Raw genomic sequence first — 27500 nt, 5'->3', positions numbered from 1 at the left:
GTGAGTGTGTGTGAGAGAGTGTGTGAGTGTGTGTGTGTGAGAGAGAGTGTGTATGTGAGTGAGTGTGTGTGTATGTGAGAGAGAGTGTGTATGTGAGCGAGTGTGTGTGTGTGTGTGTGTGTGAGAGAGTGTACACTGCAGTAAATCACACATCTTGTTTACTGTATATTCATAAATATTGTTCAGATTAATTAAGATTTACTATAACATAATTCAGTTTCTTGCTCTTAAACATCGGCTTGACAATGTAACAATATTAATACAGGTGCTTTTGACTTTTAATGCACAACAGAATAATGAACACCAACTGAAAATATGAAACGGATCATTTAAACACTTTTCATTTGTGGACGCCATCTGGAGAAACACTCAACACAAACAAGCTTCAGTTTCATGCAGATCTTGTGTTACGCACACACACACACACACATTATACACACACACACACACACACTATATACACACACACACACATTATACACTCTATACACACACACACACTACACACATTATACACACACACTATATACACACACTCACACTCACGCATGTAGTGTTTCCACACACACTCTCACACACACACATACACACTCACTCACTATACACACACACACACACGCACACATAACTCCCGTGACAGACATCAGCAGGTGACGCCGATCATGTGAAACTCGCCGCAGAATTACACACAAACTCGGAGCTCATTCAAAGCCGTTTCACTGACTTTAGACTTTAGAGTTATTGCTGCTATTATCCACCAATCTGTCTGGAAATCTTTCAGCATCACTTTAAAGAGAACTGCATTAATGCTGCTAACGAGTCTCACGTGATATCTAATGAACATTCTTGGATATTTCCATGAGAATCTCATAGAGACATTCAGAAGCAGCAGGACTAAAGACTGATGGAGGATTCACGATTTATTCAGTCGCATGAACACGATGTTTCAGACACTGACGATCTTCCATCAGACGATTGAACTATACTTATAATATGTGACGTCTCCAGTTCTGAACAGCTCAATAAAGAGCCTTTAATATCATCTAACTCTAGAACCATTGAAATCTCACGTGTCTCTGAAGTGTTTTTAGTTTGGTCAGTCTCCTGCCTTTATAACGTGATGCCAGACAAATGAAAGGATCTTATCAGTCCACGGACACAATGAACATGTGCACTTCTGCAGATGATTGACGCCTCACTGCCGCTTGCAGCTCTCGTCTGTCAGGCTATTTACAGATAATGCTGAGCAAGAGAACGTTCTCACAGCTGAAGGGACATGAAGAGGACGAGTCGCTCGTCTGCAACAGCTCTGATCAATGCAAAATGGAAACGATGGAAATAATGGATCCGGACAGCCAGATTACAGTTCTTCAGGAGGAAATGCTGCTGGAGGGGGAAGAAGAACAGATGAGTGATGAAGTGGAAGATCTGAGCAACAGGTGAGAAACTCCTCAAACGACCGGACGGGTGTCACACCTGATCAATTATTCTTCACTGGGTTTCATGTTGTCATCTGGAACCGGTGGTGTCTATGTGTTTAGTCAAATGGATTTAGGATTTCTTTCCCCCAACATGACATCACTGCATCAGCCAGCTTGTCACAAATGGACTGACTGATTGATTGATTGATTAAACTGTAAATATTCCCTCCACAGCCTGAGAGAGGTGGTTCAGGATGGAGCTGTGAAGCCGAAGCTTCACTGTCTGATGATGGATCCGTCCTTCTCAATGGTGACGGTTCAGAGCGAGGACAGCGGAATCATTTGGGAAACGGCGTCCAGTCGCTGTTCGACCCCTTTGACCTCAGAGTTCAACAGCGTGACCCCTGAACCCTTGTACAATCTCACCGGCTCTGGAGCGGCCGGCAGGATCGTTTTCATCATGGATGAAGAACTGATGAGCAGAAGGAACCGGAGGAGAGTTAGAACGCAGAAAACAAAGACTCGTTCTCACGTCAGTGCCCAGATCATCGCTGAAGCTCAGAGACCGGCCATGGTGGAAGTGTCGCTCCCGAACGTCACACCAGCCGCTGGACCAGAAGAAGAGACGATCCCAGATCCGAAAGAAGAAAGACGTCAGCGTTTGTTCAGTCTGGTGTCTGAAGGATCAGAGATCCTGAACATCGTTGTTCCGCCTAAAGTGTCCACAGTGGATGAAGAGGAGAGCAAAGGTCTGGAAGATCATCTGTTTTACCTGGAGCAGACACCTGCTGTAAGATCTGCAGACATCCCAGAGGAACCCGATGTAGATATTTACCGTGAGACTCCGGCAGAGAAGAGCAGATCTCCACCGTCAGTGATACCAGAACCTTCCTTCCAGCTCTCACCCATGCAAGTAGCCACAACGGAGGATTACTTTGAGAAGTTCACACTCCTGGACCGCCAAAAACCATCAGGAGCGTTAGAGGTGCAAGAACAGCACCAGGACGTGGAGGGATCAACAGAAGACAAAGAGGATGACACACTGCGTCCTGATGCTGAACCTGGACTCTGGAGAGTCTCCCCAGCTGTTAGTATGTTCGACATTTCTGGAGAACATCTGGACGACGTGTTCTACGGTGGCGGCAGTGATCCGCGGTGTCACGAGGCTTCAGGTGGTGTCGGCGAGAAGGAACGAGCGCTCTCAAAATCCTCGCTAAAGGAAAGCGGTTCTGCTTTGTTTGGAAGTGAGGAGACCGTGCTCACGCCAGTGTACCTGCCAGAAGGTCCGCAGAAGATCATCGACCCCAACCTGCTGGAGGAGCCCAAAGCCATGGCCTTCCTGTACTCAGACCTGTATGCCGACGCCATCGGGATGAGGAAGAAGCTGGACGATGAAGATGCTGAGAGTGTGACTTCTGAGAAATCCTTCCACAGTCAAGAGTCGGATTACGAGGATAAAGGATACCTGGAGAAGTTTGTGCTGAAGGTGGAGACTCTGGCCGTGGATCGTGATGTGAGTGCTGAAGTCCATCGTGAAGACCAGCAGGATACTTTCAGATACATGCAACACACAACCGAAGAGAGAAGAGGGGAAGAAGAGCCAGACGAGCTCACGGATTTCTTCAGGAACAGCGGGTCTTCATCACCCTGTGAACTTGGCGATCGGGAGCAGCTGGAGTCAGAAGAAGAGACTGAAGTGGTGCGGACTCCTCGGGTCACTTTTAAAGATGACGTGACACAGAACAAGACTGAGAAACAACCGTCAATAACGGATGACACTGACTTTACAGATGCATTTCTACCTGTTGAAATAAGCGACGATTGTCCGGCGTGGGAAGAAAACCTGCTGACATTTGCCCAAATGCCTGAAAAATCCCCCTCAAGCAGGACGGATGAAGTACAACATAAAGCGAGGTGTTTCAGTAAAACTTCTCAAGAACCGGCCACACCGACCCAAGCCAACAATACCATCAAACCCATAATTCCCCAGCACAAACCCTTCCTCGATCTGACCGCGCTGCTGCCTGCAGAGACTCCCGATGAGACGGAAAACATGAACCAAGAACAGAAACACGAGGGCAGAAGCTCCTCGCAGGAGGACGGCTCGTCTCAAACTAAAGCAGAAGATCTGGACTCTGAAGTGATCCGTAATCAAGAGGAGAGTCTGACGACATCAGCAGCGAGGATCGAGAAGAGCTCACAAATCTGATGAACACCCGTGTGAAGACGATGCTGAATGAGACTGTAGATGGACTATTCCTCAGCGGCTCTATTAACGATTCTTTTAGTAGTTCAGAAGAAGAAATATTTAGGAGTGCATTCTTATTAGCTTTACTGCGCTCAGCAGCCTGTTACCAAATGAACATTTCAGATTTTAACAGAACAGATTCTTGCAAACGGTGTTTATACAAACTTTTCAATTAATTAATTTGCATAAAATACCACCAATTCCAACAAAACTCACAATGTGCACCTTTAACGACACATCTGTAAAGGGGTTAATGGAAAGGACGAGGCGAGAACCGGCTTGACGATATAAATAATAGTTTAATGAAGATCTGAAACAAAAAGACAAACACACAAACACACACGGGTGTCGGAAAGCTGTCTGTAACTCTCTCTCTGTCGCACTGCCGTCTCCAGTCGGCCTTTATCCCTCTCCGAGGGTTAATTAGCCTGAATAGCGGCCGGGTGTGCAGCATCATGACCCGGCCCCGCCCTGACACAGTCCTCCCTCGTGGAGCCTAGGCATAATCTACACCCCCCCTCTTTCCCCGGCATAATGTCGCGTAACTTCCGTCCCGTCTGCCGGCAGGTCATCCCCGTCTACCTGGATGAGGGAGGGGACAAGGGGAGGGAAACAGATATAAAGTGTGGCACCTACACGCCATAACGGCGATCGTGACAAATTAACAAAACATTTTAAAAAAGAGAGGGAAAGGCCAACACGGAGTGGCAGTGGGAGAGAGAGAGAAACACTTACTAGCCGGTTCTCCGATATGCCATAGCTTGGTCCTTGGCCACTCCTCCACCCTCCAATGGTTGACAGCCACGCCTCCCCGGACGCACCAGAGGCAGTCTTCAGGCCCCTGGCAGACGAAACACACTGCCGTGTTTTTGGTGGACGGTAGGGGTCTCCCTTAGCACTGGTAACCGCTCCAGGCGGTTGGTTGGGAGTCCCTCCTCCCCTCGCGGTCGGCTGTCCTTCGTCCTCCAGCAGATGGCTGCGGCTGCTCCGTTGGGTTGGATGGTAGTGGTGAGGACTACGGGTATCCATCCTCCTTTCAGGGTTTCGGCACAAGTGTAGAGGGTTAAAGGGAAAGGAGGAGGCGAGAACCGGCTTGACGATATAAATAATAGTTTAATGAAGAACTGAAACAAAAAGACAAACACACACAGGTGTCGGACAGCTGTCTGTAACTCTCTCTCTCCCACACTGCCGTCTCCAGTCGCCCAATTAGGGGCTGGCAGTGCGGAATCATGACCCGCCCTCCGCCCTGCCACAACATCGTCATATCAACAACCATCACGCAACATGACGACTTCCATTCTGTAAATTGTACAATCACTAAAAAGTACGTTAATGAAATTAATTTGTTCAGTGGGAAGCACTTCAGCACTCTTCTACATCATCATCATGTCGTGTGAGTCCTGCGAGTACCCAGATGCACCTCTTCAACTGTCAGAAGCGAGTGTGGACGGTTGAACACTTCATGCGCTCGACAGTTGGCGAAAGGGGCGGAGTTACAAGCCACAACGCTGGTCAGACAAAACAATCGTAAATAATGGAGAACGTGGCAACTAATGAAACTTCAGTTTAATGTAATCTGAAAGTAAACCATCAATGTAAATGTCACGCTTTGGGAATTTGTAAGTGTTGAACTGAGTTTGGCGAACGCGCTCAAGACAGCAGCAACACTTTGAATGCATATAAACATAATTTCCGTCAGCTGTTAAACGACAGTAAAACATGAAGTGTTGTATTTTATACGGCGGTGTGTATATCAGCGACTAAAACAGTTCAATGAATGAAAACGAAAAAAACTGAATTTTTGGCTGAACGAAACCGAAAACGTCTTCAAATGTTCTGGAGAGAAAACATTATTTGAAATGCTGGTGACGCTTTAATAACCTGATAATATTATTCTGATCATTTCCTCATGAAACTGAAGAGCAAAGGAGTTTAACACTTTCCTTTGAAACAATGAGACTTCTGAAGGAAACTCAAATCAATCGTCCCACAGGAGGTGCCCGCCATGCCCACAGAAGGTTCCCGCCATGCCATGTGAGATTGATTTTAGGTGGCAAATTAATATTTGAATTCTATCAATATTTTGGGGAATAATACTAAGAATGGGTTTCCTGAGATGTTACTTCATATAGACAGCTGTAAACTGTGCTGATATTTCCCCAATATCACATATTTGAAGTTTTTTTCCAAAGTCGTTCCTCTTGTGAGATCTGGAACTGGAATCTCACCCAATCACAGCTCAGATTACGCTCGTTATATACCGCTCGTTTATTCCATTCAAACCAGTTGCCAATGGGAAAGCAGGCAGCAGAACAGAAGTGTGTGTGACATCATAGCTCAAGTTTTGCAGTGTAGAGAACCGGCTCAGAAGAGTCATTAGTTCAGGAATCGGGCTACACCGGTCAGTATGTTAAGCAGGTCTGAAGTGATTCTCTGATCGCTGTGCAAGAGCAGGACAGGATTGTCCATGATAAATCTGAGATGTAAAGGGAGCAGCAGTGTGAACGCTGTGGAATAAAATGTTCTGTAATTTGCCTAAATGTCTTATTTTTCTCATCTGTTTGTACATTTTGGTGCATCACTTCCCAGTTAAGAATGAAATGTCAGCTCAAGCTGTAGAATATGTAATAACACGAGGATGCGCATAAACAAATAAACAACATTCCAATAACTCGTGCAGCGTTTGAAGTCCTTATGAGAATCATGTGAGAATGTTGATTTCTGTCCTCAGTGTGTTAATGATGTCACAGTGACATCACACGTCACATGAGCTCACGTGAGCCATTAATAAAGAAATAAAGCGACTCTTTACACGTGGTTCATTTTCAGTTTATTGCAGAAAGTCTTTGTGTTGGACCGTTTAGCACCATAAAGACAAAATCAAAGGTTTGAATGTAACAAATAAGGCAAAGATGATGATGATGATGAATCATTTATAAATGTATAATGTAAATACAGTACTAGATATTTCAATCTCATACATTCTTGTAAATAATCTGAAATAGGATGTCCTGATCACACATATTGAGAAATCAGATCTCTAACGCCCCCTACTGGACAATAACATGCACGTTACATTTCAGCAGATACTTTGTAACAGAGTAACTGTATAATCATGTCACTCAATCGTGAATGTGATACACTGTTACGACTGAAACATCACAGCACTGTGTTACTTCCCCTTTAAACATCCCATGAAAACTAGTTTTAAATACAGTATTGCACTTTCACAATCTGCTCAGAGAATTAAAAGAATAAAACTCCACATGTGACGGTCAACTGGCCGATGCTGATTGGCTCTTCACTGAAGTTAAGGCTTCTGAAAGGCTCATGCTCGCATCTGATTGGCCGAGATGCTCCTCGGTGGCTCTCTCCATGGCCAGATACCATTTCTTCACTTTGGTTTTCTCCATGATGTCATCGAAGGCCTGTAGACCCTCAATAGTGCGCAGAACCCCAAACACAGCCTGAAGGAACAACACAGCGCTAGTATTGAGCGGTCTGACACGGCTGATGTGTGATTATTAACGACATTAACTCATTATAATGAAGTTCCATTAAAACTAAAGTAACCTACTCCTTGTAAACAAAGTAAAGTCCTCATAGAAGTAATCTGCATCTCACCAGATCGGCTAGATTGGGCTCGTCTCCACCCATAAACGTCCTCCTGCGGCCGATCGCGGTGACCCACTCGTTCACCGCACTGTACAGATCCTCTCTGACGTCGTCCTGTAAGCGATACCTGTAACAGCATGAGAGAGACGCGGAGCACTTTAATGATCTGATATATCAGACAGACAGACAGATCTTATAACTAGAGCTGGACCGCTATATTGGTTTACGGATTAAACGGTGCCGTTAGCTGCTTTTGGGACCTATCGTTATCGGCCGACCGTGACTTGTGATGACATCCTGAACTGAATAAAACATCATCTACAGCACGCACCAGACTTTCAGTAGTTTGGAGAGTAAGAACATGGTGACGGCTCCCACATATTTAACAAGCACTCCATCTACTGCACCGAACCGTCCCTCCCGTACGATGAGTCCGCACGCGGCCAGCGCTTCAGACGGCGTACGGAAGACGTTTGGAGAAACTAGATGAAGCAGCCACTCATCTGTCCAGCGTCTCCAGCGCACCTCCTCTCTGAGAGACACATTTAAATAAGTTAGGACATGATCATTTGCATCACACACAATATATGCATTAACCGGACTCACTTGCGGGCACTTTTAGATGGATAGACCGATTCCACAGCGATCTCGTTCAGCATCACCCAGTATTTGTTGGTGAATTCGGTCACTTCCTGTCCGAAGAAGTTAGTGGATGTCAGCTGAGGGTAAAAACGGATGACTTCAGAGAGAGATCTGCTCCTGTAGAAACACACGGTCACTTTAAATCAACACAAACATGCTACACTTTAAAAACCCAGATCGATCAATAAGTGTCCTCCTCCATGTCTACGGTGTAGTACCATCACAAAGTACCATCGTTTCTGTACCTGTCAATCATACAGGTCTTCATAGCACTGATGATCACAGACGCATCATTTAATTCCTGAAAACACAAGAGTTATTGCACACACACATTCTTATAACAGCATGTTTACATTGAGAGTGCACGACACAAACACACCTGAACGTCAAAGCGCACAAACCGTTGATGCCACTTCAGAGTTCAGGTGCGCACTAGTGTGTGTTACCAGTGTTCTTACCAGGCTGTCTCCGCCGTCGATGGTCAGCACCGGTACCGATCTGTACTGGCTCCATTTGACGTGCTGAGTGTGATATTCAATGCCGTAATAATCGAGGAATGCACGGAGCTGCGAGCACTGAGTGCACCTGTCGTACTGATAGAGCGTGAGGTTCACCTGAGACCCGCCCCAACCCGAATCTGCCTGAAACACAAACACAACCAGAACTATAGAGATAGAGAACTATAGAGAACTAGAGATAGAGAACTATAGAGATAGAGAACTATATAGAACTATAGAGATGGAGAACTATAGAACTATATAGAACTATAGAGATGGAGAACTATATAGAACTATATAGAACTATAGAGATGGAGAACTATATAGAACTATAGAGATGGAGAACTATAGAGAACTATATAGAACTATAGAGATGGAGAACTATATAGAACTATATAGAACTATAGAGATAGAGAACTATAGAGATAGAGAACTATAGAGATAGAGAACTATATAGAACTATAGAGATGGAGAACTATATAGAACTATAGAGATGGAGAACTATAGAGCTATAGAGAACTATAGAGATAGAGAACTATATAGAACTATATAGAACTATAGAGATGGAGAACTATATAGAACTATATAGAACTATAGAGATGGAGAACTATATAGAACTATATAGAACTATAGAGATGGAGAACTATATAGAACTATAGAGATAGAGAACTATAGAGATAGAGAACTATAGAGATAGAGAACTATATAGAACATTAGAGAACTATAGAGATAGAGAACTATATAGAACTATAGAGATAGAGAACTATAGAGATAGAGAACTATATAGAACATTAGAGAACTATAGAGATAGAGAACTACATAGAACTATAGAGATGGAGAACTATATAGAACTATATAGAACTATAGAGATAGAGAACTATAGAGATAGAGAACTATATAGAACATTAGAGAACTATAGAGATAGAGAACTATATAGAACTATATAGAACTATAGAGATGAGAACTATATAGAACTATATAGAACTATAGAGATAGAGAACTATAGAGATAGAGAACTATATAGAACATTAGAGAACTATAGAGATAGAGAACTATAGAGATAGAGAACTATATAGAACTATATAGAACTATAGAGATGGAGAACTATATAGAACATTAGAGAACTATATAGATAGAGAACTATAGAGATAGAGAACTATATAGAACTATAGAGATAGAGAACAATAGAGATAGAGAACTATAGAGAACATAATCATTGATATGGAAATCATAGACATGAAATATCATTATTGATTAGTTAGTTGTATATCGGCAGCGATCACGGAGATGCTCCATCAGTGACGTCACTTTACAGCCCAGAACAAACACGCCTGAAGATGTCCAGCACACGTGAACACACTATAAACACTTGATCATAATAATCAGACGTTTAATGTGGAGCGGACAGATGTTTCTCTTCAGCGCATAACGTACATTTTAACCCTATTTTCTCTCGTTTATAATGTATACATGTATCAGGCGTGTATTTCCGGGTAATTGGTGAAACTGTTTGTCTTTACCAGACGTGAGTGTCAGTTAATCTTCACTGAGCGAGCGCACACATCCACGTCACGTTGATGATGTCATTGGTCTGGGGAGGGGGCGGGGCTTACACATCGGCAGTCAACTAAACATAGTCTGTCTTTCTGAGAGGTCATTTTGAGAAACTTCAGCTAGTGCTGTGTCATGTGAACAAGGGGCTGTTCAAACTGAACATGTTTTTGCGTCACGTTTCACTGTGTTTAGCATCTCTCACAGGAGCGCTGCATTTTTAAACGGCATTTCCAGTTAAAAACACTTCTTCAACTGACATAAATGCGTCTCGAGACTCCTGCTCTATTCGTTGTGGTGCGTTTTGCTTTTTCAGCACGAAACGCGTCTGTCTGAACGGTCACTGGAAGAAATGCTTTAGCCAATAGTTACATGAACGCTACTCATCGAGAGAAAATAAACACATGCTAATTTCAAAGTCACCAGAATTTAATGCTTTGGTGTTTTTGCACACAACAAATCTCACGGGGGAGCATGCCCTCGACCCTCCGAAATATACGGTTTATTAGGCCGATTTGGAGCTCTGCAACCCGACTCGGGCCCGACGAGAACCCGACGAGGTTTCATGTTTGTAATTAAAGAAAAAATGAATCGCACTCGTGCTCTCACTCACAGTCCCGCACAAACAGAGATAGGGGCCCCATGTGACTCTACCCTCCCTAGCAACCAGGCCAATTTGATTACCCCATGTGACTCTACCCTCCCTAGCAACCGGGCCAATTTGGTTACCCCATGTGACTCTATCCTCCCTAGCAACCGGCCCAATTTGGTTACCCATGTGACTCTACCCTCCCTAGCAACCGGGCCAATTTGGTTGCCAAGGAGACCTGGCTGGAGTCACTCAGCACGCCCTGGATTCAAACTAGCGACTCCAGGTGTGATAGTCAGCATCAATACTCGCTGAGATACCCAGAACACCAAACTGCACATTTTCAAAAACACCAGTTGAGACACCTGCGTTTCATTCTTTGTACTGTGTCTAGTTTGTTTTCAGCGCAGGTGTCACAAAGATTCAACAATCTGAACAAGTTCAGGCTGTATAGAGGGGACTGAAACATTGTTTTATATTATTCCAGATTGTTCTGCACCAAGTGAAGTTTCAGCACATAAACGGTAATCGTAACTGTAACTGTGTATGTTTACTGTTACGAATGTTGTCTGTATGCTTACATAAAACACAACTATACTGGGAGATTCAATTTGATAGTAAGCAATTTCATCTTTGGGTTTAAAATCTGACGGTATAATTCGGCCAGGTCTACACCTCTAGGAAGATGTCTGTGCGTACCCTCAGATTAAATCAGGCGCGCATGCGCAGAGTTGTGGCAGTAATATAACACCATACTGAACCACGCATGCGTTCATATGGAAAAACCTGAAAACATAAAATCCTGCAAATAAAGGCTAAAGATGTTGATTTCCTCTCTCTGATAATATTATTCATGTATAAACGTGTGCCTATAAAGGCCAAAATGAGTGATATAACGTTTAAAATGAGCATAAATAAATCTTTAAATGTGTGATAATAATAATATCTTTATTTCATGCAAGTCTTTATTCTAATACTGTATAACACGTGTTTTGTTTTGTGTGCCGTTCTCCTTTAAATAATATATTTGGCTAAAATAATCACTAGATGTCCAATGAACTTCTCATTATCATTATCACTGGACTTTTATGTTTACATGTTAGGGCTTTAATGTTCATGCGGTCTGCCGAACACAAACATGTCAGATATTCTCTGTATATTTGAGTTACCTGAGCGAGAGTCCGCTGATCCAGAGACTGTTTGATACTGTGATAAAGTCCCGTTGCGCCTCCCAGCAGCAGAACTGAACCGGTTCCGATCCAGCGCGCGGCCATCATCACTTTACATAAACCTTCAACTGTTCCGCGTGCACGGCAAATCCAGCGCTGTGATTGGCTGATGCGCCCGTGACGCAGACCAATGACGTGGTGCAAAACTTCAACCGACGCTTTTAAAGGTGCACTCAGTAATTCTAATCAGTACACTTTTTTTGTCGAATATCTCCTCACAGTCTGTCCGTTCTGTGGGTGGGCTCAAAATATCTAGTATGTGTACACAGCCCTGGCTCTGTAAATGGGACAAAAACAAAGTGGATCAGACCAATCCACACAACACTACTCCAGCCAATCAGCAACAGGGGGTGGTCCTTGCGCGTGCACAGGATGGGGGGGCAAATCTGGCTGATGCGAACTTTCTAAACTCCGAACAAAAGAGAGAAAAATGTCAGACGAATATAAACTCAAAAAGAAGGATTATGCTAAGTCGAGGGCTAGGAGCCGCGTCAACATTAGCGAGGCTTTTGAGCGGCGAGACCTCCGAGAGGTAAAAGGCACTGAAGGGAGGGGCGTGTTTGTTATGGCAGTTGAGTTCGAATATCAACAATGTTTCTCAGGAATCGCCGAGTGCACCTTCAACCGTAAAACAGGGCTCCGTAATTGAGAAATAAAAAATATAATGTTTTAAGATGCGCAGACTGACGGTCTCAGACACGGAGGCAACTGAGACTCTTCCTTCGCCACCCGGATTGAGTCACTACGCCACCACGGAGACTTATGGTGCGTTCACATACAACGCGACAATGTTTTTGCCTCGCATTGCTCGCGCGTGTTTGACCACTGTATTAAATTTGTGTTTAAACTTGCGTTCGCGTGAGTAACGCAAACCCGCGAGTATTCCCCCTTCTCTTCCGGAAGAGGACAGGAGGCGGGGCTTCTTCGACAACTTATCTTTCCGGCATCAACCATTGGCCGACATCACAACGACTGCTGCTCTGTGTCTGTTGTGGAAGTCGCAGATACGTTGACGTCGTGTCATAATACAATTCCGGGTGCACACACACGCCGCTACGACCATTTTATCGGCCATATTTCCGGAGTTCTTCTGCTACTACGTCAGTACGTCAGTGACATCTGGACTACCTCAATGCTGATAGAGCTTCGCGACAAGGCGTCATAAGAATTTTTCACTCAAATTTAAATATTTCAACCCACGTAAACACAAGAAATAAGTGATTTTGCATTTTCACTTCGTGCCATTCACGCCGCCCGCCGCAAATTTGTGTCTATTCGCATCTTTGCATTGACTTTGTATGTGATCGCGCTGTACGAAACGCTCGATTCGCGTTGTATGTGAACGCACCATTACAGCTCATTGGGAACTAGGCATTCCAAAATGGGGAGAAGAAAAATTTATAATTATCTGTGGTGTCTACTTTTTCTACAAAATAATAATAAATATGGTTATTATTACTACCTGGAGTGGTGGTGGTGTAGTGGTCTAAGCACATAACTGGTAATCTGGTAATCAGAAGGTTGCTGGTTTGATCCCCACAGTCACCACCATTGTGTCCTTGAGTAAGACACTTAACTCCAGGTTGCTCCGTGGGGATTGTCCCTGTAATAAGTGCTCTGTATAATACATTGGTACTCAGAAGGTTGCTGGTTCGAGCCCCACAGTCACCACCATTGTGTCCTTGAGTAAGACACTTAACTCCAGGTTGCTCCGGGGGGATTGTCCCTATAATAAGGGCTCTGTAAATCACTTTGGATAAACGCCTCTGCTAAATGCATAAATGTAAATGTAAATATTAATTAGACAATTTTGGCGTACAGTTTAGGGTTTATAATTATTGGTATTGGGGCTCCAGAGAATCTCGCTGCACTGGTTCGATTGAGATCGGGCGAACGGTCAAGGATTAGTTCTTAAAAGTTTTTTTTTGTTAAATAATCTCAAATAATTAACTAAAAAATGTAAATACAATTTTTTTTTCAGAAAGACATCTTTCGTATGATATTAATAACGTGTGTCTGAGTGAATACACCGCAGTATAAACATTGATTTACACACATTTAAAACACGACAGGACCTACCGGTGGCCAATTTCTGTAATAATTTTGCACAGACCGCTCAGGCCAAGAGACCCTAACCCCAACATTTCGTTTCGGTACGCCTTTATTAACCCTGTCTAACAGCTGCTGAAACTTTGTCATGTTTTTACGATATGTGACTGTGGTATCTTAGACAAAGACACCGCATGCAAATGAGTAGTTAGAGCTATTTTTACGTTTGTCATTAGTATAGCGCCACCAACAGGCGGAGGTGTGCAATTGTTATCATGTGTCCTCAGAATGACCTCTTACACAAGCGTCTCAAATTTGGTGAAATATATCAAATCTGTTCAAGAGTTAAAACCGTTTAGGTGCCCAAGCCCGCTTTGATGATGATGGATCGAATGTTCTTTCCATCTTTTTTTTTAAATATATACATATATATAATTATTGATATTGGAAATCCAAAAAAATCTCTCTTCACTGGATTGATTCGGGTCAGGCGAACGGCCTAAGACTAGTTTAAAGTATGTTTTGCAAAACTTCAATATGGCAGAAGGTTTGGCATATAGATTGGCATACAGATTGTTCAGGATTTATGGCTCAAAACGCGTTTGCCTTTGTTAAAGCACCCCGATCGCCTGAGTAGCGAGCAATAGTGCAATCAGAGCCCTTCTACTAGAGGTCTACACCTTATCCTAAAAGAGCATAACGCGGCGCATCCATTAGGAACACTGGCGAGGAGACAAAAGCCGTTCTTTTTGACTGGATGTCTATGGAGGAGATGCTTCAGTGCGCCGAATAAACTGCTTTTGTGAGGAAACAGCTCGTCACTAAATTAATTGACCACCTTTCCGCTAATCTTCAATATGTCTTACACTAAACAATCCTTTTGGAATGAACTATGTGTGGAGTTTACTACGATAAAATAGCTGTTGTATAAGCGAAGTCACGGACAATTTTGCGACAGGAAGGTGTCACTTTACGGCTTTCACCTTTCATTTGTATGGTATCCGCAAATGGCGACTCACTGTCGTAACACGCTAGTTGACCGTTACGCTCACTCGTATGATAGAGCCGCAGAGGTTGAGATATATATATATATATATATATATATATATATATATATATATATATATATATATACAATATATTGTACTATCATCACACCAAGTGTCGTGTCTCTTACGGTCTGGTCTCCCCGATCAGTTTTAGTGGAGAATAATAATGGTAAAAGTGAAACCCTTCAATCACAAGTGTTTTCACACTTCTTATTGAATCTCTAATAATGACATGTACGTCTCACTTACCAGGACACGCCCTCCTGCGTCATATGATTGACAGGTGCAGAGCTGCATGTTATCATCATAATGAGCTTTTTCTCATATGTGAATACTTCTGTAATATTCAGTTTTTTATAATTTCAAAAATAACTGTTGCAGAGTTTAAGAATCATCCTCATTCAAATGTAATAAATATAAACATTCTTTACAGAAATTACCTTTGAACAGAAGACAAAGAACAAATATACAAATATTTCAAACTATTGCAACATAAAGAGCCTGAGTTAAAGTTTAGATTTAAAGATATCATTCATAGTTTATAAGAATATCACAGATTTATAAACAGGTGCTTCTTGAATTTTTATAGTGGATAAATTATTATAAAACAGCATCTGTAAGAAATAAGGACAGCAATCGAGCGGATTGTAACAGATGAATGTGTTGTCTTTACACCCAGTGTTGTGTTGACACTTCAGTACATCATGATTTTATTTGTAGAAAAACATGTGCTGCATGTAAAAGCACAAACCTGCAGGTGTAAACTACGTCTGATCCACTACAAACATACACACAAAACTCTGACCCACTGTTTACCTCATTACATATTCATCATAACATTGCAAATAAAAAGTTAATATCACTAAAAATACAAAATAAGAAAAAGAAACTCCCCAAAAGATATCGCTTTAATGACACGTTCTGCGACGACTGCATGAGATTGCAAGAGTTGTTTACAGGAGTGTTTACAGTAACGCCATTAAAACATTCTGCATTCTGATAGGATCAGTCCGTCATGGGCATTATGACATCATAGAGAGCCGGAACTGTGAGAGCTCATATTCCAGACACACACATATATATACACATTCACTCATATTATCATATACAAATAAAAACAGAAATAAATCACTCCTAGAATGATGCAGTGTTCACTGCTGACCATGTGCAAAACACACACACACACACACACACACACACACACCTGTAGTGTGACGGTCACGTATGTGACAGGAGTGACAGCTGATGGTGTGTGTCCTCCACACGTCTACCGGCTGGTGTCCATCGGGTCTTCCTTAAAGTTCTCACAATGATCCATGACTTTCCTGTGACGAGAGAGAAACACACACACAGTCACATGACTCCTGAATTAACCCCGTGAGGTCGAGTTGGCTCGGATCCTGTTCCACATGACCTGGTCAAGAGCCCGGATGTCCGGTATAGCAGCGTAAACGTTTAGCGAATATTATGTTTGCATTTCTTTTCGATGGATTATGACAGTCAGAAGAGATTATTTATTTGAATTAATGTCAGAGTCATACAACACAAAGTATGATGTTCTCATTTTGCATTAAATAATAAAAAAAAAAAGTAAAACTTTGCTACTAAACTTCATGGTTTTGAAGGAGCGTTTTTGCCCCCCAATATTTCATAGGTTTACCCCAAACCCTAAACCCCAAACCTAATGTGTAACCCCTTACCCAAATCTCAAATATAAAAACCATCAGTGTTTGGACTGAGACGAGGGAAGTGTATTACAGGTTATTCACATACATCAGTCATAATTAATAATTATGATTATAAATAAATAAATATGGAATGAGTAACCACAGACGTTCACAGACATTTCCTTTCTTTTTTTGGACCCCCCCTTTTCCCAATCTGGAACGCCCAATTCCCAATGTGCTCTGAGTCCTCGTGGTGGTGGAGGACGAAACTCAGTTGCCTCCGCGTCTGAGACCGTCAATCCGCGCATCTTATCACGTGACTTGTTGAGCGTGTTACCATGGAGACGTAGCGCGTGTGGAGGCTTCACGCTATTCTCCACAGCATCCACGCACAACTCACCACACGCCCCACCGAGAGCGAGAACCACATTATAGCGACCACGAGGAGGTTACCCCATGTGACTCTACCCTCCCTAGCAACCGGGCCAATTTGGTTGCTAAGGAGACCTGACTGGAGTCGAACTGATGGAGCGTCAAGACTCGCTGAGATACACAGACCCGAGTAATGTTTTTTAAAGAAGAGGAACAAGGGCAACTTTTATATTTTAATATAATACAGTTTGATATAATGCAACTTAAGAAATAATTACGAAAATATACTTTCGGCCTCAATCAGGTATGATTTTTGGCACTTCGTGAGAAAAAGTTTAGGCACCCCTGCTCTACATCATCAGCGTGATCAAAACTTTGGTAGTTTTTGGTGGAGTAGTGCCACCTGGTGGACGTGTCTGTGCTCTTCTGGCAGTCTAAAGAGGCGGTCACACGTTTCCAGCATGCAGAGTGTTTTCAGACAACACAATGGACCAGGATATGATGTCACGTGAATATTTTAAAAGTTCAAATATATTGTCTACTCACAAAGTATACGGGTTCTTTGTATTGTGACGCTTCAATCTTCTATTGGTCAGGCGTCCTCTCGTCGTACGACTTCACGGTTCATAGTTCAAAAACTTGAACTACTAAATATCTTCACATGAGCTTGAGTTTCTGTTCTCCCGCGATTCGACTCTTGAATGGGAGCGAATGCAGTAAGTGTAGTGTGACCGCCCCTTTATGGGTCTCATTTTATTTATGTGAAATGTTAGATGATTTTGATCTAGTAAAAGTGACAATAACTGTTATATTGTTACTGATATTTTAAAATGTGAATTTGTTGAATAGAAGCAACTTGTGCTTGGTTAAAATTTTGTACATTATTTTATTTAAAAATCCCGTTGAAATGTGCATATCAAATATGATACAATGAGCTTTTGAGGTGCACCTCTCTATCATCATTACGTTCCACTCGTGATTTATTTCAGAGTTTGTGCTAATATTTATATGCATTTATATATGCAGCCGGCTCAATAAATATCTCATTGTTCTACATTAAAAGCTGTTATGATGTCATCTTACTGTAATTGGTTGGCATTTATAGAAATAAAAGTTAGTACGATATCTTATGACTTCACCGTCTTGTAGGAATTATTCAATGTTGTCATGGGACTGAAACTGTCCCGTGTGTGTGTGTGTGTGTGTGTGTGTGTGTGTGTGTGTGTGTGTGTTCATACCGTGCCATGTCCTTGGTCTCTTGATGAGAAGTTTCCAGGTCTAGAACTTTGTGCAACAGAACGATGCCACCTTCCTTTACCAGCAGAGGGCAGTATTTACCCGCTACAGGACGCCAAGAGAGACACAGAACAGCTTGGTCATCATGAAGAGTTTTGCTCAAACTGATATTAATGATCTGAGGACATTTGAATTAGGGAAGTGCATGATGGTTATTTTGACTGCTTGAGTACAGATAACTAGTCACAAGAGAACTCGGTGTGACGGGGACATGAGGGAGTTCAAACTGTGTGACTGAGACACACGTGTTGAGCCGCTGCTACAGACTATTTTTGCAGCATCTCACACGGCCATTTTTGGCTCGATTTACACCCGGTTTTTAGATGTGTTTTTGGTAATCTGGTCTCAAGTGGACAGACGAGAGATCACCGTTTACACCTGGTCATAATATAAGTCTATTATCGCTGTCATTTCGGGTACTTGTGCATGTCCCTATTTTCAACTTTCACTGTAAAGACTTTAAGACTCACGGTAAACGGACACCAGGTTATAAAGCGCCCATGTGGCCCAGTGCTGACTGACCGGAGCGCTGCTCTGCGGGAGGAGACGCAGGATGGGCTCAAAAGACCTGCAACACACACACACACACACACATACACACACACACACACACACGTCAGAGACGGAGCCAAACGGCTGTGGAGTTTGAGTGTGTTTATGGTCATGTACCTGTAGTTGATGTTTCGTCGTGAGGTCACGTCCCAGCTCCGAATGGCCGCCCACATTTTGTCCATGACGTGTGTCCTCTGCGGCTCCTCCATGTTCCAGACCTCCATCCCGTCAAACATGATGTGAGAGAGAACCCCACACGCGTTATACGACACTTCAATGCCGTCGGCTTTACTGTCCAACAGATCACTGCAGAAACACACCGAGAGCGTCAGCAGAGCTCATGAACCAATCACTGAACACGCGTGTGTATGTGACGTGTGTTACAGACCTGAACACGGTGATGAACTGTCTGGTCAGCAGCTGCGGCCTCAACGCCTTCACTTCAGCCACGTTACCCAGCAGCCCCAACATGTTACGATGCAGCTCCTGTTTATCAGGAAACTCCTGAAATCGAAAGAACAGCTGGACGTCAGCTCACCCCAACATGACGACTGTGAGCGACTCGCGTGAGCGACTGTGAGCGACTCGCGTGAGCGGCCTTTATCAACGGCACGAATACAGACGCAACGTCGTTATTCAACAAGCGCTCAAACACAAAAGCTCAGAGACCTTCAGACAGTCCAGGAAGAGCTTCATCCCGTCACACTCCAGAAACATCTGACAGTTATCCGGCGTCTCATCTGTGATGTTCCACAGAGCGCTCCACGAGAACTCCATCACCTGATCACACTGACATCACACACACATCAATGACATCATCAATGACATCATCACCACTGTCATGAACAGAGAGGAAGTGAATAACAGTTCTCACCATTCCGTCCAGCAGTTTCTTCTGTATCAGGTTCAGCATCGTCTGTCACACAACAAAATGATTTTCTGTAAAGCTGCTCTGAAACATGACAACACAAATGAGGCATTTACCGCAATCGTGAGCTCACCTTAACAAATCCCATCTTGCCGACGGCTTCTTTGTGGTCGTTATCGACCTGACAGACGAGAGCGTTACACAGGTGAACAGCGATGCGCTGGATGGACTCGTCCTGACGTTCCGGCTCAAGAATCTTCAGCAGTAACTGATTCACACGGTGATACTGAAACTCCAGTTCCTCGGGAATACTGAAGTTACACAGCGTCAGACAACAGTTCCTCTGGACCTACACCAGGGGATTGAGAGGCGAGTGAACGGTTATCTTTACTCATCTCAAAATATGCCCATTTCTGTCCACTTTCTACACAGAAGCTGATGCATCTTTTACATCCTGACCGGCGTGCGAGTCATTTCATGACAGTAATTCGATGGAAATATTTCCTTTTGATTCTCTTCGCAGCCAATTCAAATATATAAACATATGCGTTGCCTAAACGCCTTAAATGTCTCTTGAAATTCAAGTTGGGTGCATGTTAAACTCACCGTGACCTCCTGGTACTGCTCCATGCCATTGAGCACCACCTGTATGACCTGTCTGCGCAGACGCACGCTCTGATCGCTGCGGTACTCTGTGTTGGTGAGGTAAAACAGGGCGGCGCTGCCCGTCACCTGAACGCTCTTGTCATATTTATGAGTCTTCAATGCTCGAATCACCAGCTGATAAACACATGAACAACATCAACAGAGAGAAGAATTATTAATACTGATTAATATTACATTACGGTAATTATTCATTATTCATTACACAGCTCTCTGGAATACTCTGATTGGTCAATAGCGCCATCTGGTGGTCTGATCTTCATCAGTAACAACCGCACATCACGTATCAGTCCGCTCATCCAGGAGTCATCTTTCCTGTTTCTCACATCACTATGTGATAGCTACAAGTAAGCTAATAAAATCATTTAAACTCAAATCGAAAATAAACACCAACAGAACCCCAACACAAACTGGGAAATCAGGGATTTCTTTCTCGTCACATAATAAGTTAATTTCAATGCTAATCACCATTTTAAGACCATGAATTTATTTATTTGGTTAGTAGCCATGTAATAAGCGGGATAACGTACAGTCAGCCGGATGTTATCGCAAAATAAAGCAAATTGGGCCGGTTGCTAGGGAGGGTAGAATCACATGGGGTAACCAAATTGGCCCGGTTGCTAGGGAGGGTATAGTCACATGGGGTAAGCAAATTGGCTCGGTTGCTAGGGAGGGTAGAATCACATGGGGTAACCAAATTGGCCCGGTTGCTAGGGAGGGTATAGTCACATGGGGTAAGCAAATTGGCCCGGTTGCTAGGGAGTGTAGAGTCACCTGGAGTAACCAAATTGGCTCGGTTGCTAGGGAGGGTAGAGTCACATGAGGTAAGCAAATTGGCTCGGTTGCTAGGGAGGGTATAGTCACATGGGGTAACCAAATTGGCTTGGTTGCTAGGGAGGGTAGAGTCACATGGGGTAAGCAAATTGGCTCGGTTGCTAGGGAGGGTATAGTCACATGGGGTAAGCAAATTGGCTCGGTTGCTAGGGAGGGTATAGTCACATGGGGTAAGCAAATTGGCTCGGTTGCTAGGGAGGGTAGAGTCAAATGGGGTAAACAAATTGGCTCAGTTGCTAGGGAGGGTAGAGTCACCTGGAGTAACCAAATTGGCTCGGTTGCTAGGGAGGGTAGAGTCACATGGGGTAACCTCCTCGCGCCATGCGATAAGATGCGTGATTGACGGTCTCAGAAGCGGCGGCAACTTAGAATTGTCCTCCGCCGCCCGTATTGAGGCAAGTAACCGTGCCACCACGAGGACTTACTAAGTAGTGCGAATTGGGCGTTCCAAATTATGAGAAAAGGGGATAATAAAAATAATAATAATTAGAGGCTGCACTGACTAGTACACTACTTCCACCACTGTTCTATGCTTTGATGCTTGACTCGTTGTGGATCACATGACATCAGTTGTGCAAGAGTTACCTGCAGCGCTCGCAGCAATTGGCTGCAGTGTTGAATTCTGGCGATGTCAAACAGTTGGTTAATGGCTCGATGGGCCAGTTCTGGCCGCTGCTCTGTGTATGCCTCGATAGCATTCAGGATCTGATCCTCATTCTTAGAACCTGTGACCTGAACAAACAGACATACATACTAACGTCAGAACACTACACACATACCATCATAACAAACTTTCAACAGGAAGATAAAGACCCACTGCAGTATGCAACAATGTGTGTGTGTGAGTAGTACCTTATATGCAGGAATGTGTGTGACGCTGCAGAGTGTGGTGTTGTACAGTCCTAAGAACTGCAGCGGTCTCTTTAACTCCTGAAACGGGTAAATGCTGCTCTTACATGGCTCAATGCTGCAAAACACACACACTCAGATAAACTCACTGCTTCACAAACACTAAAGCGAACTATGCAGGAAGTGTAAAAGAGTTGCCCAGGATCAGTGACGTGTTTGTGTTCTTCACCTCGGACGTCCCATGGCTTCTTCAAACGGCGGCACTGTGCAGTTGTCCAGCATGATGTGTCCAGAGATGTCCAGAGACACCAGATTGACCAAACCCTGAACGATACTGCACAAGAGCTTCCTTGTCATCTTAAACTTAGACGTTCTCTGATTCTCTCTGGAAATATCCAGGTGTCTGCAGAAAGACATGAAGAAAATATCTCATCAGTTTATCAGGCAGATGTCACATGAAATCACATTATGAACCTTTAAGTAAAGGTTCTAGATCAGTTCAATGATCGGTTCAACAATCTGTTTTCTTGGTTGGTTCTATGATCTTTTTTCCTGGCTGATTCTATGATCAGTTCTAGATTGGCATTATGATGGGTTTTCCTGGCTGATTCTATGATCAGTTCTAGATCGGCTGTATGATGTTTGGTTGGTTATATGATCAGTTTACTAGATAGGTTATCCTGGTTAGTTCTATAATCTGTTTTTCTTGTTGATTTTAAGATCAGTTCCTGATCGACTTTATGATCGGTTATATGATAAGCTCTACAATCTGTTTTTCTTGTTGGTTCTATAATAAGTTCTATATATCCTCTATAATCAATTATATTATCTGTTTTTCTGGTTGGTTCTGTGATCAGTTTTCCTGATTGGTTCTATTATCAGTTCTAGATTGTCGTCATGATAGTTCTAGATCATCTCTATGATCGATCCTGTGGTTTGTTTTCTTGGCTGGTTCAATGATCTGTTTTTCTAGTTGGTTCTATGATTAGTTCTAGATCAGCTTTATGATCTGTTTTAGAATAGCTCTATGACCGATTCTATGATCAGTTTTGCTGGTTAGTTCTATGATCACTTCTAGATCGGCTCTACGATCGGTTCTATGGTCTGTTTTTCTGGTTGGTTCTATGATCTGTTCTCTGAGTGATTCTATGTATTTCAGGGACAGTCGGTCCCTCAGATCTCAGACTCAACCAGCAGTACCTCACCTCAGTTCACTCATCTGCAGCAGCGTGTGGATCAGTTCCTCAGTCAGATCAACATTATAGAGCACAAGAGACGCCAGTCGCTCCTTCCACTGGGTGAGAAATGCTGGGCGGGGCAGATGGATGCCCAACAGGTCCAGAGAGGTGAGAGCAGGAAGCGGTCTCAACAGAGTCTCTACGTCAACATCTGCAGGCAGACCGCCCAAATTCAACAGCCGTAAACGGTTGAAGCCCTGGAAATTAAAGTCCTGGTCCACTGTTTGCCTGTGAAGATGCTCTTCCAGATCTTCATCATCATCGTCCTCGCCATACGCCAGCGGAGCACTGCCCTTCCTGAAGAAGATGTTGGAGCATCCGAACAGACTGAGTGACAGCAGGCAGTGTCTGAAGCTGTAGAGTGTTCTCAAACTGCGAGCCGTCAGACGGTTACAGTAGGTCAGATGAAGCTCGATCAGATCCTACAAACATTCCAAAACATCAGGAAAGAATCATTTGATTTCTGCTGAAAAACATCTCAACATGGCACACCAACAATTCCTTCTTTAAATATCCTAGACTGCATCTTTCATATAAAGCAAAGATAAAGAAACACAAATCTCTCCTGAGGAGATCTTGTGTGTTTCCAGTCTCTACTAGTTCCTGATATTCAACTGGTGGAGCATTGAATCATGGGTTAGATCCCAGGAAATATACAAAGTGATGAATTGTATGAATACACGGTAAAGCACATTGGATTAAATCATCTGTAAAGTGAATAAATGTAAATATCTGACAAACTCTCTCCAGCATGCATGTACACAAGCGGATCTCTTCTATCTGTAATTATTCTTCTATGATCCTTCTCACCTGTTTCGCGATGGCTTCCATGTCTTGGTCCCGAACGAAATCCTCCCGAAGCTGCAGGCGGGTGAGTCGGGTGCTGCGCGGGTCACTGAAGAGCTGGAAGAAGCCGTCCTGCGGCTCAAAGTCACTGTCAGTGTGGACCAGATCCATGTACCTGATAATCACAACCAGAGTCTGATGCACTTTCTTGAATAAATAGATTAAAATCTCTGATTCATCACTCAAAATGTTCCCATATTGCTGTGTATCACTATGCTTACATATGAAAACAACATTCTTCTTCTTCGTGTTCATTCAGTGAAAAGTCTTGATTATTCTTTTTTTTAAAGCACATAGATAAATATTGAGACATACTGTACATTACATATAATCAAATGGCTAAAATTTGTATTAATACTGTATATTTTTCACTATATTGCACTGCTTTAACACTGAACACATCACATCTTTCCAAACAAAGAGAGTCGCTTTTACAGCTTTCACACAGTTTGGCGAGTGATTCAGAAATGTATGGGCGCTGCCCCGTCCCATCTACATACACGTTCACCAGTTTATCACAGATCTCGCTGGGCAGGAAGACGTCAGGACGCAGGTGGAGTCTGTTCCGCTCTCCCGTGTAGCACATGGTTCTCTGCAGGTTCTTCAGACAGAAGACGGTGCACAGAGACATCAGGCTGTCCGGGTCGTCTCCTACTTTAGCCGCCATGATGGCGTCCCTGTCACACTTTGGGTCGATCAGCAGGACGACAGCAATTAACACGGCAGTGGTCTGATCACATTGAGGAGAAGAAAAGCTGCTCCACCTACTGAATAAAATCCAACATCATAATTAATGAAAAGGTTCTGATCTCTGATGACATAAACTTAAACACACATGATTCACTGGACAATATACAGCAACACACAAACCATGTACCAACACACTAAAACACTCCCTCACATAACAGGATCATCGGTTCTGTGATCTGACCTGATGATCACGTCTGTCCTTGGTTCTCTTGGTGCATTCATCACTTCAACAGTCAGTTCTCATTGTTGGTTTTACATTCAGTTCTGTGATCAGTTCTATGATCGGTTCTCCTGGTTTGTTCTATGATCATTTATATGATCAGTTCCATAAATGGTTCTTACAGTCTTTTTTAAAGGTTGGTTCTCCTGATCTGTTATATGATTAGCACTCCTGCTCAATTCTATCATCAGTTCTTCAAAACAACTAATTGTTGGTTCTATGATCATGTATATGATCTGTTCTATGATCAGTTCTCCTAGTCAATTCTATCATCAGTTCTACAAAAGAAATCCTTGTTGGTTCTATGATCATGTATATGATCGGTTCTATGATCAGTTCTCCTAGTCAATTCTATCATCAGTTCTATGAACAGTATATGTGACTGTCACTGACAGCATTAATCAGACACTGATAATGACTGAACTGCTGTTTTATGATGACATCAATATTTATACTGTATTGTTATTGTGTGTAATAATGATGTAAATCTGTGTATTCTTCTGATGTTTAATGATGATGTCAATGTTTATATGATGATGAGTGTTAGCCCGTTAGCATGTTATATACATTTAGTGAGTTTAAAGTCGTTTATTATTGTGTGTCAGCGGCTGTCATGAGCGGCGTGTGTGTTTCTCTTACCTGACGCGCCGCACTCCGACTGACGCGTCGCTCGCCTCACAATACCCGCACAAACACGAACATTATCAGAAGATGATCAAATGTCAACAAACGACACATCCGGGTCACCTGCACACAGGACATCGTCACTTCCTGTTCAAGAAGGGGGCGGAGTCTCATTGACTAATAATAAAAATCAGTAATATATGTTTATAAGACTGTTATGGACTTCCTATATTGTTGACTATCAATGATTTGACGAAGACTCGAGTTCAATTTGAATGCTTAATAATATCTTAGTAATATCATCGTTTTCTCTGAAGTACTTCTGTAAATGTAAAACACTATTTACCCAAATAACATATTACCATATAAAAGCATCACTGTACCATGAGAGAAGAGAGGGTTATCAGAGACTGAGTCATTTGTATCTATTTCAATTCATCTTTCATTCATTTCAGTTTTGAATATTTAAACATGTTTCATGCACATTAGTTTAAATGTGTGAAGAGAGAAACTGAGGAATATTCCGGGTTCAACTTTAACTCATAATGTTGATCAACACAAAAATGTATTTAGACTCGTCCTGAAATCAATTTTGTTTCTTCAATAAAACTGGTTTTCTTTATCTGACGGTACGGTGAGTTGATTTGGTCCGTGTATCATCCGATCATTCGATTATTCCATTTAATCTGGCAAACCAAAAACGAAATAACGAATCAATGTTTTGTTTTTCTGTTTTTCTGTATGAACCAAATATGAAAATTTTCGTTCGTTTGATTGCTTTCAGCTCGAAACGGGAAATATAATAAACAAGGAAACCAAAACGAAATAATGGGTCGAATATACGTTGTCTTTATTTTTCTTTATTTGTTTTCCTATTTCCCACAGTGGAATCAATTCTGTTTCGCGCATGCGCAGTGGATAGTTTCAAAGGAGTAGGTCGCTGAGCGCCAAAAGCGTAGGGTTCGGTCCCAGTTGGTCAAACTTTCCAGTTCAAATGGCACTCGAACCATACATGTCTTTTATTGAGGACACGTTTATGAATGGAATGCCATATCATGAGATCTCAGTAAAGATGCAAGGAATGGGTGTCCAGCGTGGAAGCTCTGAGATCAGCATCCGGAGACTACTTGCCAAGCATAATATGCGGAGAAAAGGACACACTTCTGATTCAGACCTTGACATTGCTGTGTCTCGAGCAATAAATGAGGTAACGTTACGTGATATAAAAAAAAGTAAAACATGTTGCATACTAAACTAGGGTGACCAACAGTCCTGTTTTCCCAGGACATGTCCTGTTTTCACGTCCTGTCCTGGCCGTCCTGGCTGTTTTTTATAAAGTGATGAAAATGTCCTGGTTTTCAAAAAACTGCTGGGAAAGATCAGCTCTACAGCCAAATATAGATGGGCAAACAAGGAGGATGAGGAAGAAAAACAGGATAAAGAGGAAGAAAACTAAAGATATAAATATATTTTGTTAGTTCGTTTTTGTAAGTTTGTGAGAGCTATTTTTGTTCAATTTGGAGGTATTTCTTTTAGTCATTTATTATTTATATATTTATTTTTCTAATACAGAAGAGACATTATTTCATTCATTATTTTTGAAACCTGTCATAATAAAACATGTTGAGTAACCTCTGAGAAGCCTATCTGAATTTGTGTCTTGTAATATAACAATTTTCTATCCATACAGAGGAGGCATAGCCTACTTTAAATGTATTGAAATTAATAAGGCATCTTTGAGTAAACTTCGAGTATCATTTGAGTATCTGTTTGCCGGGCCGAGTGTCCTGGTATTTGGTAATCAAAATATGGTCACCCATACTAGACC

At 42.7% G+C, this 27500-nt stretch overlaps 3 protein-coding genes across 4 annotated transcripts in view; 1 reads left to right on the top strand and 2 right to left on the bottom strand.

The window, feature by feature from the left end:
• Positions 1-1277: 1277 nt before the first annotated feature.
• On the top strand, positions 1278-6336 carry si:ch1073-398f15.1 (cardiomyopathy-associated protein 5). The gene is made up of 2 exons (XM_052106268.1): positions 1278-1439; positions 1656-6336. The coding sequence occupies exons 1-2, from the start codon at positions 1324-1326 to the stop codon at positions 3628-3630; spliced, it is 2091 nt and encodes a 696-aa protein (XP_051962228.1). The 5' UTR covers positions 1278-1323; the 3' UTR covers positions 3631-6336.
• Positions 6337-6491: 155 nt separating this feature from the next.
• Positions 6492-11866, bottom strand: LOC127629169 (prostaglandin E synthase 2-like). Its single transcript, XM_052106277.1, has 7 exons — positions 11736-11866; positions 8388-8570; positions 8175-8230; positions 7894-8046; positions 7619-7819; positions 7297-7414; positions 6492-7139 (listed from the first exon to the last, which is right to left on the bottom strand). Exons 1-7 carry the CDS (start codon positions 11841-11843, stop codon positions 6948-6950), a joined length of 1011 nt encoding a protein of 336 aa, XP_051962237.1. The 5' UTR covers positions 11844-11866; the 3' UTR covers positions 6492-6947.
• Positions 11867-15409: 3543 nt separating this feature from the next.
• zer1 (zyg-11 related, cell cycle regulator) overlaps positions 15410-27500 on the bottom strand; it is a 16904-nt gene continuing 4813 nt past the window's right edge. The window contains exons 2-17 of one of the 2 annotated variants that reach the window (XM_052106266.1): positions 25688-25819; positions 24579-24845; positions 24043-24193; positions 23200-23654; positions 22224-22397; positions 21998-22112; positions 21731-21877; positions 20255-20428; positions 19782-19997; positions 19655-19696; positions 19450-19569; positions 19169-19284; positions 18898-19086; positions 18699-18796; positions 18171-18273; positions 15410-16218 (exon numbers count right to left, since the gene is read on the bottom strand). In XM_052106266.1, the coding sequence (XP_051962226.1) occupies positions 16161-16218; positions 18171-18273; positions 18699-18796; positions 18898-19086; positions 19169-19284; positions 19450-19569; positions 19655-19696; positions 19782-19997; positions 20255-20428; positions 21731-21877; positions 21998-22112; positions 22224-22397; positions 23200-23654; positions 24043-24193; positions 24579-24745 (2325 nt within the window). In that variant the 5' untranslated portion in view covers positions 24746-24845; positions 25688-25819 and the 3' untranslated portion in view covers positions 15410-16160. Of the gene's footprint in view, positions 16219-18170; positions 18274-18698; positions 18797-18897; positions 19087-19168; positions 19285-19449; positions 19570-19654; positions 19697-19781; positions 19998-20254; positions 20429-21730; positions 21878-21997; positions 22113-22223; positions 22398-23199; positions 23655-24042; positions 24194-24578; positions 24846-25687; positions 25820-27500 lie in introns of those variants that run through there. The other variant, XM_052106267.1, reaches the window with a different exon arrangement.

This window comes from Xyrauchen texanus, chromosome 35, assembly GCF_025860055.1.
Source record: "Xyrauchen texanus isolate HMW12.3.18 chromosome 35, RBS_HiC_50CHRs, whole genome shotgun sequence".
NCBI lineage: Eukaryota > Metazoa > Chordata > Actinopteri > Cypriniformes > Catostomidae > Xyrauchen > Xyrauchen texanus.
Note: the sequence above shows the minus strand (reverse complement) of the source record. Positions and strands in the feature narration are given on the sequence as shown.